The sequence below is a fragment of the Myxine glutinosa genome, chromosome 4 (genome assembly GCF_964187855.1).
Source record: "Myxine glutinosa chromosome 4, kmMyxGlut1.1, whole genome shotgun sequence".
NCBI lineage: Eukaryota > Metazoa > Chordata > Myxini > Myxiniformes > Myxinidae > Myxine > Myxine glutinosa.
In genome coordinates, this window is record NC_136264.1 from 25777049 (window position 1) to 25796377 (window position 19329).

The 19329-nt window shown below is 43.7% G+C and overlaps 1 protein-coding gene across 2 annotated transcripts in view; it reads left to right on the forward strand.

Annotated features, from left to right (window-relative positions):
* LOC137425824 (1-phosphatidylinositol 4,5-bisphosphate phosphodiesterase eta-2-like) overlaps positions 1-19329 on the forward strand; it is a 368966-nt gene that overhangs the window by 223972 nt on the left and 125665 nt on the right. For both annotated transcript variants that reach the window (XM_078775526.1, XM_078775527.1), the window contains 4 exons: positions 1960-2080; positions 6822-6993; positions 7224-7331; positions 8588-8734. In XM_078775526.1, the coding sequence (XP_078631652.1) occupies positions 1960-2080; positions 6822-6993; positions 7224-7331; positions 8588-8734 (548 nt within the window). The remainder of the gene's footprint in view (positions 1-1959; positions 2081-6821; positions 6994-7223; positions 7332-8587; positions 8735-19329) is intronic.

Here is a 19329-nt window from a genome sequence, read left to right on the forward strand (position 1 = left end):
GGAGAGTTCAGAACGCGTTATTGGTCGCTCTTGCGCATTCTTGCCCTGAACCTCGTACGAATGGTGGCATTTTGCTCTCGGGCTCAAGGAAGCGATCGTGAACGGCTGTGTTTGGAAATCTTGCTGGTGGTTGTGAAGAGGTAGAGCCGCGGCCCAGGAACTGCGGTTTTCCATGCGGAGGACGGGTGGACGCGCACGGCGTGGAAGAGCGGGCTGCACGCCTGCTGTTCGCTTCGTGCAGAAGGCCTACTTTGCACCAATGGGTATGGTCTAGTGAAACAAGGGCAGACTGAGGCCTACTCGTGCCAACGAACGAACGAGCGCACCGCGTCCAGACTGCGTGCTCGTGGCCTGGACGAGTCCTGACGAGACGCACTGGTCGAGTCGAGCTAAGTGCAATTAAATAACCAAACACATTTATTTTCAGTTATCTTTCCCTTTCGTCTGTTTGTGGGGATGTCCCGTTTAAGAATTTAGTTTATCGTGCATTTTCTTTGTACCGGCATTTTATTTAATAAACCTGTTCTTTTTGTACATTTTAATTCCGTTTCGTGTCAGTTTATTTATTACAGGTTCGAGGGCTGCCGTTGGGATCTGAAAGGTTAAGCTCCGGTTCCCCCTCCCTCTTGCTCCCCCACGCGTATTCCCCGCTGTATTTTTGATTGAGCGCCTCGGAGGGTTAAAGCTCGTTTGGTCACCGTGCTACCCTGAGGTGTTCACCGCACAGGGTAGTCACACAACAATATGAACAAAGAACGGCATTATGGTTAATCACCTTATTGTTGAAGTAATTCTTTTCCAGGTTTGGCTCAAGATCTCTCCAATCAAATTACACTGAGGGCTTGTTCTTGTTACAGAAATGCCCCTTTAATCAACTTGTCCTTCCCTGCCCATTTCCTCTTCCCTCGGTCCCGTCCTTGCCATGAAATGTTCCCTCATTTTTCAATTTTTCCAACCATGGGGTTGTTAGTTTTTCTTGCATCTGCCATCACATGACATGTGCTGTGCTGGAGACGTAAAGCCAGCTGTCCCATCTTCCAGCATTTTCTGGTGGGCATAAAGATCCCGTGGACCAGTTTGAAAAGAGCATGCCATTACGTCTGGATACCCCAAAGTTCCTGCCCTGATCTTCAAGGGGCACCGCATCGCCAGCATTTCCCACGTCCCAGGAATGAGGCGACCCAACATCTACATTCTTCACCGCACGCAAAATGGCATTGGTGACGTGCTGTGGTTTCAGTAGGGACGTGTCTCGGAATACCTGGGAATAAATGTCTTTTCCTTTGTCAATATGCTTTTTTCCATTTGTTGTACCTGAAAGAAGGTGTTTTATACTGTGTGCATCAAATGAGGAGGTGAGATTCTTACTGATGAAGCAATTTCGGTGCTACTCTGTATTTATCTTTGCATCACTAGACTGAATTATGAAAGAGATGGGCAGGACCAGATAGGCCGGTGCTTGCTCCTTTTCCTTGGTCTGAATCTCCTGGTATTGCTGAGGATGGTTGGTGTTATAAATGGATTTGATGAATCAAATTAATCTTGTACGCTTAAATGGCAGATAATTCTGGCACAGCCTATTCCCACAAAGCCAGCCGACTGTCCGCCATGTCATTATTTACTGGCATCCCAGAATATTTCTGCACATTTCCATTTCCCCTGATGTGTCAGTCCAGACACTTGCTCTTTGTCTCCATCTCTCAACCCTCCCTTGCTTCCCTTTCCCTCGGTCTTTTATCCGTCTCATCCTTTGTTGTTGCATTCCCTCTTTGTTGTTGCAATCCTTCTCTCCCTCTGTCGTTGCGATCCCCCTTTCCATCTTTTTCTTGCACCATCCAATTTCACTATGACCTACCTTTTCAACCTTATACTTAATATTTTACCTTCTATCATTTAGCTTTTGTTGTCCGTTTTTCTCTTTCCATTCATGCCACGTCCTCTCCCTCTCCCATGTTGCAGTGGACTGCTGGGATGGGCCAGATGGAGAACCCGTAGTCTATCATGGCCACACGCTCACCTCCAAGATCCTCTTTCGTGACGTTATCGAGACCATTAACAAGCACGCCTTCGTGTGCACTCGGTGAGCATGCCTGTCTTTATGAAATGAAGGATGCCTTGTGCTGAGCTGGGTTGCCTGCCCCCACGACCTGCAAAAGGTTGTACACTGACCCAAACAAATCATTATTTCGATTGAAGGAGGCAGATTTCTATGCAATAACAAATGGAGACATCTCCTCGGGGCATTATGGTGCACCACTATCCCAAAGTGACATTGTGCGATGGTCGCATGAATTTTCACGAGTTTATTTCAAAGATCCACGCAAGCTAGCACAAAAGAACCCTCAACACCAGCTGTCAAGGATGTCTTTGCCGAAAGTCAGATGGCCCAGCCGTAACCAAGATGCAGAATACGTTAATTCTGAAACACTGGGAGATTGCAGCTGATTCCGTGCAACCGAACATGCCATCACATCTCTATGAGCCAGTGCAGCGATCAGCCTGTAGGAAGACAAGTAAACTATTTTTAAAAATTATTTATTTGTGTACACAAATCGAGGCTCTTGGAAGACCTATAACACAACCATATAACACCGAATCAAGATCTGTATCTTCACCAAAATCGAATTATTTCGTCCGTGTCACACACCCAACCTGTCCACCAAGTTTCGTCCGAATCGTTCCATAACATTTTGAGATATTCTGCTCACACACAGACAAACAGGGGTGAAAACATAATCTCGTCCACCTTCGGTGGCGATGGTAACAAGCAGAACATAGAGAGAAAGAGAGGAAAAAAAAAAGAGGAAGTGGGAGGAAAACACAACAATCTGAAAAGGAAAGGGTGGGCCTGGAGAGGGTTAATAAGGGTACAAAAGGTCATGAGTGTGGATGGGAGTGACCGGAGGTGGTGGTGAACAACCATCTTGAAGCCGTGGAAAGAATAGTGAGATTGAACTGACTGGTTGGTTCCACAGGTGAGAGAAAAGGAACAAACAAGTACAGATACATTAAAAGTACACCGCCCCCATGCCAAATAAAGAAATAAATATCCTCCAGCGTGGCATTGCCGGGGCTCCTTCAGCGTCCGGCGATGCCGCCGTGCAGCACATAGAGACGGTAATGGGAGGGAGAGGTGTACAATGATTCATTGATTAATTGTGTAAATAAAATAAATAAATAATAATCGTAAACTAATTCATTTCTTAATTAATTGGCCAATGGCATACCTAAACCACCAGTGTTTAATGCATTGCTGTAACGTTTTGAAAATTAATTAAATAATTAATTAATCAAAAAAACTAAAAAACATAATTGATTAATTAATAAATATTTAATCGATGAATTGATGAATCAATAAATCAAAATATCCTTTATATCTACATGAATTGGTCACTGCTGTGTCCAAATATCAGCTTCCTAGCTCAAAATGATCTCTTGATCTCTCCCACCTCCCCCCAAGCCCTCTCCCTCCCACAGATCTCTTGATGTCCCTGCTCTCAGATGTTGTGTTTGTGTTCCTCCCCCTCTCGCCCCATCTTGTCTACCGCTCCCCATGTTATATGTTTTATGTGTCGGTTTGTCTTTCTGTGTGATTAATGTTAGCTCTTTCACGAGCCTCGATCTTGTATACAAAAAAAACAAACAAACAAAAAAATGTGCCAGATATATTGCCCAGATGAGAAAGAAAATAAATGTGATAAATACCGAAAATAAATAAATAATAATCGTAAAATAAATTATTAATCAATTGGCTAATAGCATACCAAAACCACCACCGTTTCATCCGAATCTGTAACTTAAAAAATTTTTTTTAATTAATCGAAAAATTTAATGTCATTGTTTCATGAATAAATCAAAAATGCCCTTTGTAGCCACATCACTTGGTCATTGTCATGTCCAAATATTAGCTTCTGAGCTCAAAAGATAACGCAGATGATAAAGAAAATAAATAAGTACATAATAAATAAATAATAATTAAGTAATTAATTGATTAATCAAAAAATAAGAAAATACCGTTTTGCCAAAGCACATGGCTCACTATTGTGCCCAAATTTCAGCTTCCTAGCTCAAAGGATGGCTGAGATATATCCCGGACAAACAAGAAAACAAACAAACAAATGAAAAATCACTCATAGAGTGACACTTGGCAAAACAGAACAAGGTAGAAGGGCACTCACTAGACTAGAGCATCCTTTTGACCACAAAAATAATTGGTGGTTGAATTCAGTGACCTGAAATGCAAATTGTCTTCAAAGTTTAAATTAATCGGATGAAAATTGACAATTTTAGAAATCCGGCCTATGTTGACTTTTTGGCCGATGTTGACCTCAAATATAATTGGTGGTTGAATTCAGTAAGCCGATATGAAAATCCTATTCAAATTTCAAGTCAATCGGATGAAAATTGAGGATTTTAGAAAATTTAAAAAGTAGATGACCTTTGCCCTTTGTTGACCTTTTCACCTATGTTGACCTCAAAAATCCCTTTGTTGACCTTTTCGCCTATGTTGACCTCAAAAATAGTTTGCGGCTGAATTCAGTTGATTGAAATGTAAATCCTATTCAAATTTCAAGTCAATCGGATGAAAATTAAGGATTTTAGAAATTTGAAAAAAGTGGTTGACCTTTGGCCTATGTGACCTTTGGCCTTTTGACCTCAAAAATAAATGGGATTCTGTCAGACCACCAACTGTACCATTTGGTGAAGTTTCGTGAAGATTGGTTTGAAATTGTGACTTGTAGGCAAGTATAATTGAGCGCACAGACAAAAACACACACAAACAAACAAACAAACAAACACACACGCACAAACAAACACACAAACCGGAGTGATCAACATAATTGTCCAAAAAAAAAAATGTTTTGCCAAGTAATAAGGAGACTTCATGCAGAACACGATACTTGAAAAATACACCCCTCCCCAAAATAAAAAGTTGCCATGGATACATCAAATTTTCCATTTCATGAAGAATAAAATTGACGGTCTTAGTCAAAGCTCGGGCCAGTCAGATTAAACTTGATTTTTCAGAAGAAAATTAACGATTTAAAGAGTTTGACCTTTAGTTGACCTTTGACCTTTTGACCTCAAAAATAGTTGGTTTCCCAATTTAGTGACTCAATATGCAAACACTGTTCAACTTTCAAGTGACAAAAATGATAATTGATGAAAAATGACAATTTTAGAAATTTGACCTCAAGTTGACCTTTGACCGTTTACCTCAAAATCAATAGGCTTCTTCCTATGACCAACTTTACCCTCTGGTGAAGTTTTGTGAAGATCGGTTTAAAATTGTGACCTGTAGGTGTTCAACAGACAGACAAACAGAATAACGCACAAGACAAAATCACACACGCACAAATCTTCGATTTTGCAAGTAACAACAAACGGAGTGAAAACGGAGTTACTCCCTTTCAGCACGCGTCATCGCTGGGTCCCCTTTGGTGCCCCGAGATGTCATGCAGCGCTTGGAGATGGAATAGGAAAGGAGAGGTGCACAATGAATGGAGATGAGAAGTGAACCTAGATTTTAGTTTCACCAGAAGTGTGCGTAAATCTGGTGGCAACAGAGCAAGGGAAGGGCAGAGGGCATAAGACCGGAAAGGAGGTGATAGAAGACAGGGAGGTCACTGGCTTGACTGCGATGCGATAGTAACAGGCCCAGAGGCTCACCTTCATCACGGGAGATTCCAATGATTTTTCAGACTTGCCAAGGAAAGACTTGACAGAGGATGCACACCTGGTTGGTGGCTTGCTTCGGAGGCCAACTTGGATACGTACATGGATTGTCCGAGAGATTGTGGCTGATGGCGAGGCCCAAACGTTTGACGGACTGAGCCTTTCCAAGAGGTTTGTCCTTTTGGAGAGACAAAGTGAGAGTGTGTGATTGTGATCAGAGGAGAAATCATGTGAAGCAATCTTTTGAATAACGAAACGAGAATGACAGATTTCTACCCTTGCGAAAGACCTCCTTTGAATTGTCATGTGATCTGTTGACATTCTCATCAAATGTCATCCAATCTTTTTTTTTTTTTTTGTATACAAGATCGAGGCTCGTGTAAGAGCTAACAATAATAACAAAAAAGACAAACTGACACATAAAACATAAGATAAAGGGGGCGGGAGACAAGATGGGGAGAGGGGGAAGCACACAAGTACAACATTTGAGAGCAGGGACATCGGGAGATCTGTGGGAGGGAGAGGGCTTGGTGGGAGGAGGCACGGGAAGGGGGGTCGAGGGTGGGAGAAGTATAAAACACATGGACACTGCTAGGACTTCCAGGAAAGAAGTTGGTATTTCAAAAAAAGTGGATCTGGGGTGAATTAACGGGGGTAGAAAAGATCAAGGTTTTGGATGGGGGAAGATAAGAGATGGTGGTGAACAGCTGTTTTAAAGACCTGGAGGGAGGAGTGGGATTGAAGAGTGTGAGGGAGTTTGTTCCATAGGCGGGAGAAAAGAGGAATGAAAGAGGGCTTGGGGGGAGGAGGCGTGGGAAGGGGGGTTGGTGGTGGGAGAGGTAAAAAGGAGAGGTAAAAAGGTGGGCCTACAGGTCATGGAGTAAAAACAAAAAAAACCACATGGATACAGCTGGGACTTCCAGGAAAGAAGTCGGTATTTCAAAATATGATCTGGAATATGAAAATATGATTTCAAAATGCAAACAATTCAAAATATATGACAAAAGCATTTGCGATTTATATGGACCCAACACCGAAAAATTTCCATTTTCTGGGATCTTGTGGGTATGTTAAAGGTCACCTATTGTTGCATCGATGGTACAGACCAAACCCTTTATTAAAGCCAGGTATCTTCTAACCAACAGGTATCCAGTAATCCTCTCCATCGAGAATCACTGCAGTGTGGAGCAGCAGCGACGAATGGCGCATGAAATGCAGGAAATCCTGGAGGACAAGCTGGATTTGTCCTCTGTGATCGATGGGGACCCAAGCACACTGCCCTCTCCTGAGAGCCTCATGAGGAAGGTACTTATCAAGGTATGTCCTGACACCTCGCCTGAGAGTAATGCCACGTTTATGCTCATTTATAAATCCTTTGTGTTTGCCTCCGTTTACCAAGAAGCTGACAATGCTACTCGGTAGATCGGAATGTCCAAATGATATGGAAACCTTTTCATTTAGTGTTGAGGTTAATTGGCCGAGCTAACCTCTCCAAGGAGATGCATTGCAGTTTAATCTGTTGGGGGGTTGGGGGATAAACTCTGCAGGGTAAGAAACTACCGAGCAATTTGGGGGAAGACACAGAAGATGGTGAAGTATCAGAGGAGGACAGTGCGGAGGAAATTGAAGGCGCCTGCAAGCTTATGAATGGAGATGTGAGTAGAATATCCACTTAAACTGCTTGGTGGGAGCGATTTGAACATCCATAACGTTTATGTGTTGCAGATGGAGGCCTTGTATTTATTGGTTTTGTGTGTGAAGCAGGAGAGAATTCAGAAAAATTTCATTTAAGCAAAGGAAGAATGATAGAGACACAGACGCAGGCAGAGACACGGTCAGAGAGAAAGAGACATGCAGAGACAGACACAGACAAACAGACAGAAAGACAGACACAGAGAGACACAGACAGAGACAAATACATAGAGAGAGACACAGCGAGACAGACACAGACAGACCCGCACACAGACCCACACACGAAACCACACACGGACCCGCAGACGGACCCACACACGGATCCACACACGGATCCACACACAGAATCACACACGGACCCACACACAGAATCACACATGGACCCACACATGGACCCACACACAGACCCAAACGCAGACCCACACGCAGACCCACACACGGACCCACACGCAGACCCACACACGGACCCACACACAGACCCAAACACGGACCCACACGCAGACCCAAACACGGACCCACCCACAGACCCACCCGCAGACCCACACACGGACTCACACACGGACCCACACACTGAGTCACACACGGGCCCACACATGGACCCACACATGGACCCACACACAGACCCACATGCAGACCCACACACAGATCCACACATGGATCCACACACGGACCCACACACAGACCAACACACAGACCCACACACGAACCCACACACAGACTCACACACAAATCCACACACGGACCCACACACAGACCAACACACGGACCCACACATGGACCCACACACGAACCCACACACAAATCCACACACGGACCCACACACGAACCCGCACACGGACCCACATGCAGACCCACACACGGACCCACACACCGACCCACACATCGACCCACACACGGACCCACACAGACACACACAGACGCACGACATGGGAAGGGGGAGGAAGAGAGAATGGAGGGTAGGGTTAGGTAAGCATCAGAAGAGTTGGGGATAGAAGGGTAAGGGAGCTGAGATGGGTAAGGGAAGTAATGAATACAATTACTGTTTTGTATTACATTAGGCATATGGTTGAGGTGAATGGAAAATTCCATCACATGTAATAGAGATGGCTGTTTATTGCGATGTTCATGAATCATGTTGTGCAAGCTGTTGGTGTGTTTCTCGGTATAGATGGATTGTTTAAGTGCTGAAGATGTACCGGTGCGGCGGCGTGCGTTGCAGACGAGTAGTCCGGACCGACGACTCGTGGAATCCTTCGCGAGACGACGGCTGGAGATCTTGAGGAAGGAGAGGAAGTTCCGCAAGTCTGATGACAGTTCCGGTTCAGATTCATCGCTCAGGGCCTCAAGCTCTTCTCCAACCAGCTCGGTACACCTCTCACGTGCTTGCCATGTTACACCCACAAATTCAGGGCACCTTTGTTTCCTTATGATTCACAGAGGTCTTGTAGTCATGGGAACAGCTATAGCCACACACTCAACGTTAAGAGTTTGAAAATGATGATCCATGTGGGTGGTTACCGTTTGACCTCCATTCCTTTGTTCGCGATGTCGTAAATTGACATTACTGAGAGTTGGTGGAGTGGTGGTGACCAGTGGCGTCACTAGGGTTGGTGTCACCCAGTGCGTTAACTCATGATGTCACCCCCCCCCCCCTCCCCCCACCCCCATTAGTTAGGTTCACTATGTTAACAAATATAATAATTTATATAATTCCGTTCAAAATTTTGGGAGATTAGCAAACCTGTACATTTTTGGAATCATCAGAGCATGGAGAATCCGAAAATCAATGTTGGCATTTGCACAGACACAGATTTTGGATTTTCAAAATGGCCGCCATAAAATACATATTTTGCGCTATCTCGGCTTCAAGTCAACCTGGAAACTTAATTAAATATGCTAATCCTATGTTTTCTGGGTGTAGGAATCCAATAAAGGCCTCAAAATAATGCTCAGGATTATAGAAAAGCAACAAACAAAGGTAATTGAAAACCATTGTCTTTATATTTGTGATACAACTGCACTACATAATACATGATATTGCAAGTCTTTTGAAGTTATAGGTATGGGTTTATAAAGCAAGAAAGCAGCCTTGTTAGTAACAGATTGAACTATAAGTCCTATACACAGAATCTACGAGGTCTACACCGTTCAGGAATATGCTTTTACAGATCTTCATCACCGTCCTGAGTGTCATTTTCGCAAAGGTGTCTCCGCAAATGTAAACATTAATTTTTGGATTCCTCATGCTCTGAATATTCCAAAAATGTATAGTTTTGCTAATCTCCAAAAATTTTGAACGAAAAAACTTCGGAACCTGACTGACCGATGCATAGTGAACCTGACTGACTACTTGGACCTCCTCCCGTACCAGACCACACAGAATCCTTAGTAATGTTTTTTGTACTAATGTTACTCGTAAATCGTAATTCCCGTATGTCACTGAATGTAATGGCAACAGTAGTGACATAAACAACTAGCAAAATTAAAATTACACCTTTAAATTACAATATCGTACGCACAGCCTAAATGTATTTACATTTACATAGTTTAATGTGGTTAAAGTGAAAATTCGGTAAGAAAACAATAGAATTCGAAGTAAAAAGGTTTAAGAACTACATCAAAATTATGTTGATTTTAACGTGAAACTTTATTGTTACATGAGGTACATTAATGGATTAGGTTTACATAATCAATAACGGCCCAAATAATGTAGAACTTGTAGACAAATGCATATGGAAATATACTCATCAATGAAATAATACCATAAAAATAAACAGGAACAATACACAAGCATTTCAGCACTTGGTGAACATCTTGACTAATTCAGAACTTTCCTTTCCTGGGCTTCAAAGCTCCGAACTTGTGAATCACTTCATCGAAATCAATGCCTTTCGCCAATTCACTTTCAATTGATAATATCCCAAGATGGGACCCTAGATCAGGCCGTCCAACCTGGATGACCAAGCAACGAGGAGACTGATCAGAGAGGCCACCAAGAGGCCAATGGCAACTTTGAAAGAGCTACAGGCCTTTATGGCAAAGACTGGTCACTGTGTGCATGTGACAACAATATCCCAAGCACTCCACAAGTCTGGCCTGTACAGTAGGGTGGCCATAAGGAAGCCATTACTCCAAAAGCCCACCTTGAGTCCCACTTGAGGTTTGCAAAAGAACACTCTGGAGATTCTGAAGCCATGTCGCAAAAGGTTTTGTGGTCTGACGAAGCCAAGATGGAACTTTTTGACCTAAATGCAAAACGTTACGTTTGGCGCAAACAACACAGCACATCACCCAAAGAACACCATCCCTACTGTGAAGCATGGTGGTGGCAGCATCATGTCATGGGGATATTACTCATCACCAAGGACTGGGGCACTTGTCAGGTTAGAAGGGAAAATGGATGGAGCAAAATGCAGAAAAATACAACAACAACAACAACAACAACAGGCATTTTAAGGCCATTTCCCCTGCTAGAGTGGGGGTTAGCCTTGCGGGCCCCATGACAATCTTCTCCATTTTGCCATATTTTCTACATCTCCCCTTGTTAACCCCCTAGCCCGCATTTCTTCTTCCAACACCTTTAGCCAAGTCTTTCTCGGTCTTCCCCGTCCTCTACTCCCTTCTACATTCATTTCCATCACTCTTCTCAACCAGTCACTTTCATCCTTCCTCAACACATGACCAAACCATCTCAACCTGTTTCTCTTCACAGCATCCATCACAGGCTCTATTCCCATAATCTTTCGCAATTCATCATTTGTCTTCCTCTCTCTGAACGATACGCTGCACATCCACGCAACCATTCGCATTTCCACCCTTTCCAGCCTTCGTTGCTGCTCTACGTTCATTACCCATGTCTCGCTCCCATAAATCATAACACTTCTCACACATGCAGCATACACCTTTCCCTTCAGCTTCAACGACACTCCCCTCCTCATCAGCACGCCACTCAGTTCCCGAAACTTCTTCCATGCACATCTCACTCCAGCAACTGTCTGAGTCTGATTCACCTTCTCCATTCAGCATGTCTCTGAGGTAGCAAAATATTTTCACACCTTCCAGCTTCACGCCGTCTCCAAGATCCAACTCAACATTTCCGCCATCTGCAGCTCCCTCTGTGCACACCTTACACTTGAATGTAGCTGCCACACTGGTTAATGACCCTCTCAGACCACTGCATTCTTGATGAACCCACTCAGCGCACATTGCACATTGAATGGAGTTCACTCCGACACCCTTCCTGCACACAGCACACGGCCACTTCCCAGTTCTTTCCACCTCACCACATGCTTTACCACTTGCCATCACCTTCGTTTTTCCAATATTCACCTTCAGACCTTTTGTCTCCATACATTCCTTCCACTTGTTCATCTTCTCCTTCAGTCCATGCATACTTTCCGCAATCAACACCAGATCATCTGCATACAACAACTCCCACGGTAAACCCTCCTTTACGTTCCGAGCCAGCACCTCCGTCACAGCTATAAATAATCCTAGAGAAAATTTGTATTCAGAAATATCCTAGATAAATATACAAATAGCAATAAGATACAAATAAATACAGAAAAATCCTTGAGTGAAATCCTGCCCTCTACAAGAAAGCTGAAATTGGGAAGGAAGTTCACCTTTTGGCATGACAAAGATCCGAAGCACACAGCCAAAGCTCCACTGCAGTGGCTAAGGAACAAAAATAAAAATGTCATTGAGTGGCCAGTCAGAGCCCCAACCGAAATCAAATCGAAAATCTTTGGCATGACTTGAAGATTGCCGTCCATCCACGCCCCCCACGCAACTTCACTGACCTTGAACAGTTTTGTACAGAGGAATGGGCAAATATTGCCCAATCAAGGTGTGCAAAGTTGGTAGAGACCTATCCCAACAGCTCCCACAGGTGTAATTGCTGTCAAAGGTGCTTCCACCAAGTGTTAACTCATGGGGGAGGACGCTTAGCCATCCAAGATAGTCTAGTTTTGTATTTTTTAATTATTTTTCTGAAATTTGTAGAATTTGTTTTTCACTTGGAAGTTGTGGGTTACAATGTGTAAATAAAGGTGGAAAACGTCTGATTAAAAAAAAATTGGGTGAATTTTTTTTGGTTTTACCAAGATAGTGCCTGTACCACGTGACCTATGATGTCATAATTATCATTAGAAAATTCTACAGATGGAGTTGCACCTATGGTGAAAATTTCCTGTCAACTGGACCAATGGTTGCAGGAAACATCATATTTATTCTGTGCGGACAGACAGACAGACAGACAAACAAACAAATGCAAAATCACTCATAGAGCAACACTTGGCTAAACAGAACAAAGTAGAATGGCACTCAGTAGAGCATCCTGTTGACCTCAAAAATAATTAGTGGTTTTATTCAGTGACCTGATATACAAATAGTCTTCAAAGTTTAAGTTAATCGGATGAAAATTGACAATTTTATAAATCCGGCCTATGTTGACCTTTTGGCCTATGCTGATCTCAAAAATAGTTTGTGGTTGAATTCATTCAGCTTATATGAAAATCCATTTCAAATTTCACGTCATTCGGATGAAAATTTGGGATTTTATAAAGTTGAAAAAAAGTAGTTGACCTTTGGCCTATGTTGACCGTTTGGCCTATGTTGATCTCAAAAATAGTTGGTGGTTGAATTCAGTTCGCCGATATGAAAATCCTATTCAAATTTCAAGTCAATCGGATGAAAATTGTGGATTTTAGAAATTCGAAAAAATGTGGTTGACCTTTGGCTTATGTTGACCTTTTGACCTCAAAAATATATAGGATTTTGTCAGACTACGAACTCTACCATTCGGTGAAGTTTCGTGAAGATCTGTTTAAAATTGTAACCTGTAGGCAAGTATAAGTGCGCAGAAGAACAAACACACAAACACACAAACCGGAGTGATCAACATACTTGCAAAAAAAAAAAAAAAAAAAAATTTTGGCCAAATAACAAACGGACTCAAATGCAATACCCTCTCCTCTAGCGATTGTAACTAACGCTTATTATGATACAACGCTATTTGATACACCACACACGCCAACAGAGATTGATATATACAAGCGTTAAAGAACAAATGATGTCTTCAGTAAGAGTATTCTCCACCAGAACCCTGAACAAATTCCAAATTCTAACCGTATCCAACCATAGGTCTCATGCCAATGACATTCCAGCAGAAGTGACCAAGCAAAGCACCCTCAGTGCATCAATGGGCCAGAATCATACAAGTGTTGTGGAATATACAACCACCATAATATACAACCTGTTCCTGTTCAGGCTGGAGTTCCCCAAGGCAGTGTTCTGGGCCCTGTGCTTTTTCTGGTCTTCATCAATGATCTCTCTGACTCTCTTGAAAATCCTCTCTATCTCTTTGCTGATGACTCTACTCTCTGTCGCTCCATTCCTCATCCCTCAGATCGGCAGTCTGCAGCCTCCGCACTCTCTGCAGACCTGGATAAAATCACAGACTGGGCAAACAAGTGGAACATGTCTTTCAATCCTGACAAATCTCACACTCTTACGATGTCTCTCCGAAAAGACCGACTGGACAACCCTCCCATCCACTTTCTGAATAATCCTCTCCAAGAAGTTCTGTCACTCAAGCTTTTGGGTCTCACTATCTGCCATGATCTTTCCTGGGAAAACCACATTTCAAATCTGGCCTCCAAAGCCAGTCGCCGACTGGGCATCCTCCGTCGTGCGAAGTCCTTCCTTGGCACACCTGAGCTCCTCACCACATACAAGGCTTTCATCCGCAGCTCAATGGAATACTGCTCTCCCCTCTGGGCTGGTGCTCCTGCCTCACACCCAGCTCGTCTTCACGCTGTTGAAACCAAAGCGTTCAGAATCATTGGAATCTCTGGCGATGAAGCTAACTCCAAGGGCCTTTCACTCACTCACCGCAGGCAGGTTGGTGGTCTTTCCGTCTTCTACCGACTCCTCTCCGGCCTAGCCCCCCCCCCCCCCAGCTCTCTCTGGGCTCTGTCCCCCAAATATTCCTACAGGTCGCACAAGATCTGCCTGAAACCCTCTTATGGTTAAACTGCCAAAATCAAGACTCTCTGCTCACCTTCACTCCTTCATTCCTCTTTTCTCCCGCCTCTGGAAGAAACTCCCTCACTCTCTTCAATCCCACTCCTCCCTCCAGGTCTTTAAAACAGCTGTTCACCACCATCTCTTATCTTCCCCCATCCAAAACCTTGATCTTTTCTACCCCCGCTAATTTCACCCCAATTCCACTTTTTTGAAATACCAACTTCTGTCCTGGAAGTCCTTAGTGTCCTTGTGTTTTATACTTCTCCCTCCCCGCCCCCATTTCCCACGCCCCCCCCCCCCCCCCAAGCCATCTCCCTTCCACACATCTCCCTGCTCTCAAATGTTGTGTTTGTGTGCTTCCCCTTCTCTCCCCATCTTGTTTTCCGCTCCCTCTTTTTATATATTTTGTTTGTCTGGTTGATTTGTTTGTGAAGTAAATGTTAGCTCTTTCACGAGCCTCGATTCAGTATACAAAAAAAGAAAGAAAAAAAAGAAGTTTATGAATGGTTGCACAGACCCCTACTTCTCACTAAAAGTCGAAACAGAATGTAAATTGGAGTTAAAATAAGCCCGCAAGGTCGCTCCGTGGAGCAGCCTGCACGTATTGCACTATGTATGAATTATATAATTACCAACTCACGATCTGAGGTAACTCGGCTAAAAATTATCCAATTTGCACCAAATAAAGTTTATGAATGGTTGCACAGACCCCTACTTCTCACTAAAAGTGGAAACAGAATGTAAATTGGAGTGAAAACAAGGAATATTAACAGCTTTGACTTACCGCACTCCAAATTATAGTCCAGAAAACTGTTGGGGAAATTACCAAAGTTCAAAGTGCCATAACTTTGTCAAAAATGATCGAAACGTCGTGAAGTTCGAACTTGATCTGTAACTTATCATGAGGAAACCATGTACCAAGATTGAAATCATTAGCATTCAGAGTTCAGGAAAAAAAAGTCCGGAAAACTGTTCTTTGCGTGACGGACTGACAGACTGACAGACTGACAGACGGACAGACGGAGGGACAGAGTGCAAACCTATAGTCCCCTCCGGTGTCTACCGGTAGGGGACTAATAAGAGGGTTGGATTATGGTGGTGGAACCACTAAGATTATGTTGTTTTTTTTTGTTTTTTTGTATACAGAATCGAGGCTCGTTAAAGAGCTAACATATATTTCACAAACAAATCAAACAGACAAACAAAATATATAAAAAGAGGGAGCGGTAGACAAGATGGGGAGAGAAGGGGAAGCACACAAACACAACATTTGAGAGCAGGGACATCAGGAGATGTGTGGGAGGGAGAGGGCTTGGGGGGAGGAGGCGTGGGAAGGGGGGGGGGGGGGGTGGGAGAAGTATAAAACACAAGGACACCAAGGACTTCCATGACAGAAGTTGGTATTTCAAAAAAGTGGAATTGGGGTGAAATTAGCGGGGGTAGAAAAGATCAAGGTTTTGGATGGGGGAAGATAAGAGATGGTGGTGAACAGCTGTTTTAAAGACCTGGAGGGAGGAGTGGGATTGAAGAGAGTGAGGGAGTTTCTTCCAGAGGCGGGAGAAAAGAGGAATGAAGGAGTGAAGGTGAGCAGAGAGTCTTGATTTTGGCAGTTTAACCATAAGAGGGTTGCATAAGAGGTTTTCCCACAGACCTGGGAGAAATTATTTGGTGCAAATTGGATAATTTTTAGCCGAGTTACCTCAGACCGTGAGTTGATAACTATATAATTCACACATAGTGCAATACGTGCAGGCTGCTCCACGGAGCGACCTTGCGGGCTTATTTTAACTCCAATTTACGTTCCGTTTCCACTTCTAGTGAGACGTAGGGGTCTGTGCAACCATTCATAAACTTTATTTGGTGCAAATTGGATAATTTTTAGCCGAGTTACCTCAGACCGTGAGTTGGTAATTATGTAATTCACACATAGTGCAATACGTGCAGGCTGCTCCACGGAGTGACCTTGCGGGCTTATTAGTCCCCTACCGGTGTACACCGGAGGGGACTATAGGTTTGCACTCCATCCCTCCATCTGTCAGTCTGTCCTTCTGTCAGTCCGTCACGCAAAGAACAGCTTTCCGGCCTTTTTTTCCTAAACCCTTAATGCTAATGATTTCAAACTTGGTACATGGTTTCCTCATGATAATTTACAGATCAAGTTCGAACTTCACGACGTTTCGATCATTTTTGACAAAGTTATGGCACTTTGAACTTTGGTAATTTCCGCAACAGTTTTCCAGACGACAGACTGCTGGTAGGGGACATGTATTGCAGCGCAATACTCAGAATGCTTGTTTTAAATGGTCCAGCTCACACAAAATGACATACATACGTGCATACATACATACATATATTCATACATTCATACATACATATAGTCGTGTAACTTCCCTCTGGTGAACACCGCAGGGTGACATGGAGGACCAAATGAGCTTGACACTCTGAGGCATTCAGTCAAAATATAGCGGAGAATATGTGTGGGGGGGACGTGGACGCAGAATAGCTTACCTGCACGAGTCCACCCGACATCCTCGACGCTGCAATAAATCAACTCAAACCGACACGGATTTAAAATGTACAAAAATACCGGATTTATTAAAGTAAACGCAGGTCACAAAATAATGCACGATAAAACTAAATTCCTAATTGGAGTGCTCCCACACAGACCCGAATATGGACAAAGGATAAAATAACTGGAAAACAAATAGGTGTGATTTGTGGCACTTATCTCCAATCGGCTGGTGTATCTCGTCAGGAATCGTCACAAATCGTCTGGGGTCTTGGTGGGAAAATGGGTTTGTTGGTGCGAACTAGGCCTCGCTCCGTGTCCGTGGGCACGAACTAGGCCTCACGCACCCGCGTTCTCCCAGCCGCGCTCGTCTTCGTCGTCCGTGTGCTAGAAACCGCAGATCTCGGTCCGCAGCTCTTCCTCCTCACGACCGCGAGCAAGATGTCAGAACACAACCATTCGCGATGAAGCTTCCTTGCGCAAGAGCAATAGCGACCGTTCGGTATGGGATCCAGAATGAGAAATGAGTTTTGTCCTTGAGGCTCTGACGTCATCCCACGACATCTCCGTGTCCGATCCTATCAACAAGTCCCATCTTACCAGTCCTTGCGCCAATCGAATCCCAGACCAATCACTGCTCTTCAGGGCGTGGTTCATGGCCCTGCCTGTCCTTTGTGCTCACCAAGTCGGTGTTATCCACGGTAATGCTTCATGCCTGGTTTCCGGTTGGTTTTTAATTAGTGTAGATAATGGCCGATTTTTTACTAGGTGTTTGGAGTGCGGTGTCATAAGGAACACAGGAAAAGATTACAGAGGCAATTACATACAGGGGATTAATTACCAATAATCCCTCACTAATTAACAAACCCCACCTCTCTCATGGGGACAAAGATACACTTACACAACATCCGGTCAACACAAATTTCCTACTTATTACATGGGGTTTCTTCTTCTCCACGACAGTCGGAGCACACTACCTACACACTCTAACTGGCTCTAAGGTAATCATTGTCTACCCCCTACAAACATAACAATACATACATACATGCATGCACACATACAGTCATGTGAAAAAGCAAGTACACCCCATGCAAAGTTTTGACTTTTTCAACATATTTCAACATACAGCTATTTGATCTTCATTTCAACAATATTGACAGATAAAGGTGATATAATATAACAAATATCATGAAACATTTACATCTTGTAGTCCATTGTATAATTTAAATAAACATAAATGCAAATTTCGCATGTGGAAAAAGTAAGCACACCCTTGGCTCTAATAGGTGGTATTGCCCCCTTTGGCAGAAACAACCTCAAGTAGGTGTTTCTTATAACTGTCTACCAGTCTCTGACATCGACTGGGAGAAATTTTTTCCCACTCCTCCATGCAGAATTCTTTCAACTGTGCGATGTTTGAGGGGTTTCTTGCATGCACAGCTCGTTTCAAATCCCCCCACAACATCTCGATGGGATTTAGATCCGAGCTTTGACTTGGCCATTCCAGAACCCTCCATTTCTTCCTTTTCAGCCATTCCTTGGTGGATTTACTGGTATGTTTAGGGGTCATTGTCATGTTGCAAGGTTCACCTGCGGTTGAGCTTCAACTCTCCGACAGATGGCCCCACATTATCTTCAAGCAGCCTCTGGTACAATGAAGAATTCATAGTGATGGTGAGCTGCCCAGGCCCTGATGCAGCAAAGCTGCCCCAAACCATAATATTTCCACCACCATGCTTTACAGTTGGTATCAGGTTCTTGTGGTCAAATGCTGTATTTGGTTTTCGCCAAACATGCCTTCTGGTACTGTGGCCAAATAGCTCTACCTTTGACTCATCTGTCCAGAGCACATTGTTCCAGAAGTGCTGGTCTTTGCCGAGGTGTTCATTGGCAAACTTTAGTCTTGCCCTGATGTTCTTTCTGGACAGCAAAGGTTTCCTCCTGGCACACCTCCCATGTAGATCAAATTTGTGCAGCCTCTTTCTTATGGTAGACTCGTGCACTTTGACATCAACAGTGGCAAGAGCTACCTGTAGGTCCCGTGATGACATTCTGGGGTTCTTAGAGACGTCTTTCAGCATCTTGCGGTCTGTTCTCGGGCTGAACTTGCTGGGGCGGCCTGGCCTGAACAAGTTGGCAGTTTTTTGGAATCTTCTCCACTTGTAGATGATCTTCCGGACAGTCGAATGATTGATTTCAAATTGTTTGGAGATCTTTTTAAATCCCTTCCCAGACTCGTAGGCATCTATACCCTTCTTTCTGAAGGCCTCAGAGAGCTCTTTCGATCTCGGCATGGTGACGCCGCACACTTCAACAACAAAGAGCAAACCAAACTAAATGTCAGAGGTTTAAATAAGACCCTTTTTAACGATGTTCTAATCATTTGCACCTGAGCTGGTGCACCTGTTTCTAATTTCAGGTGT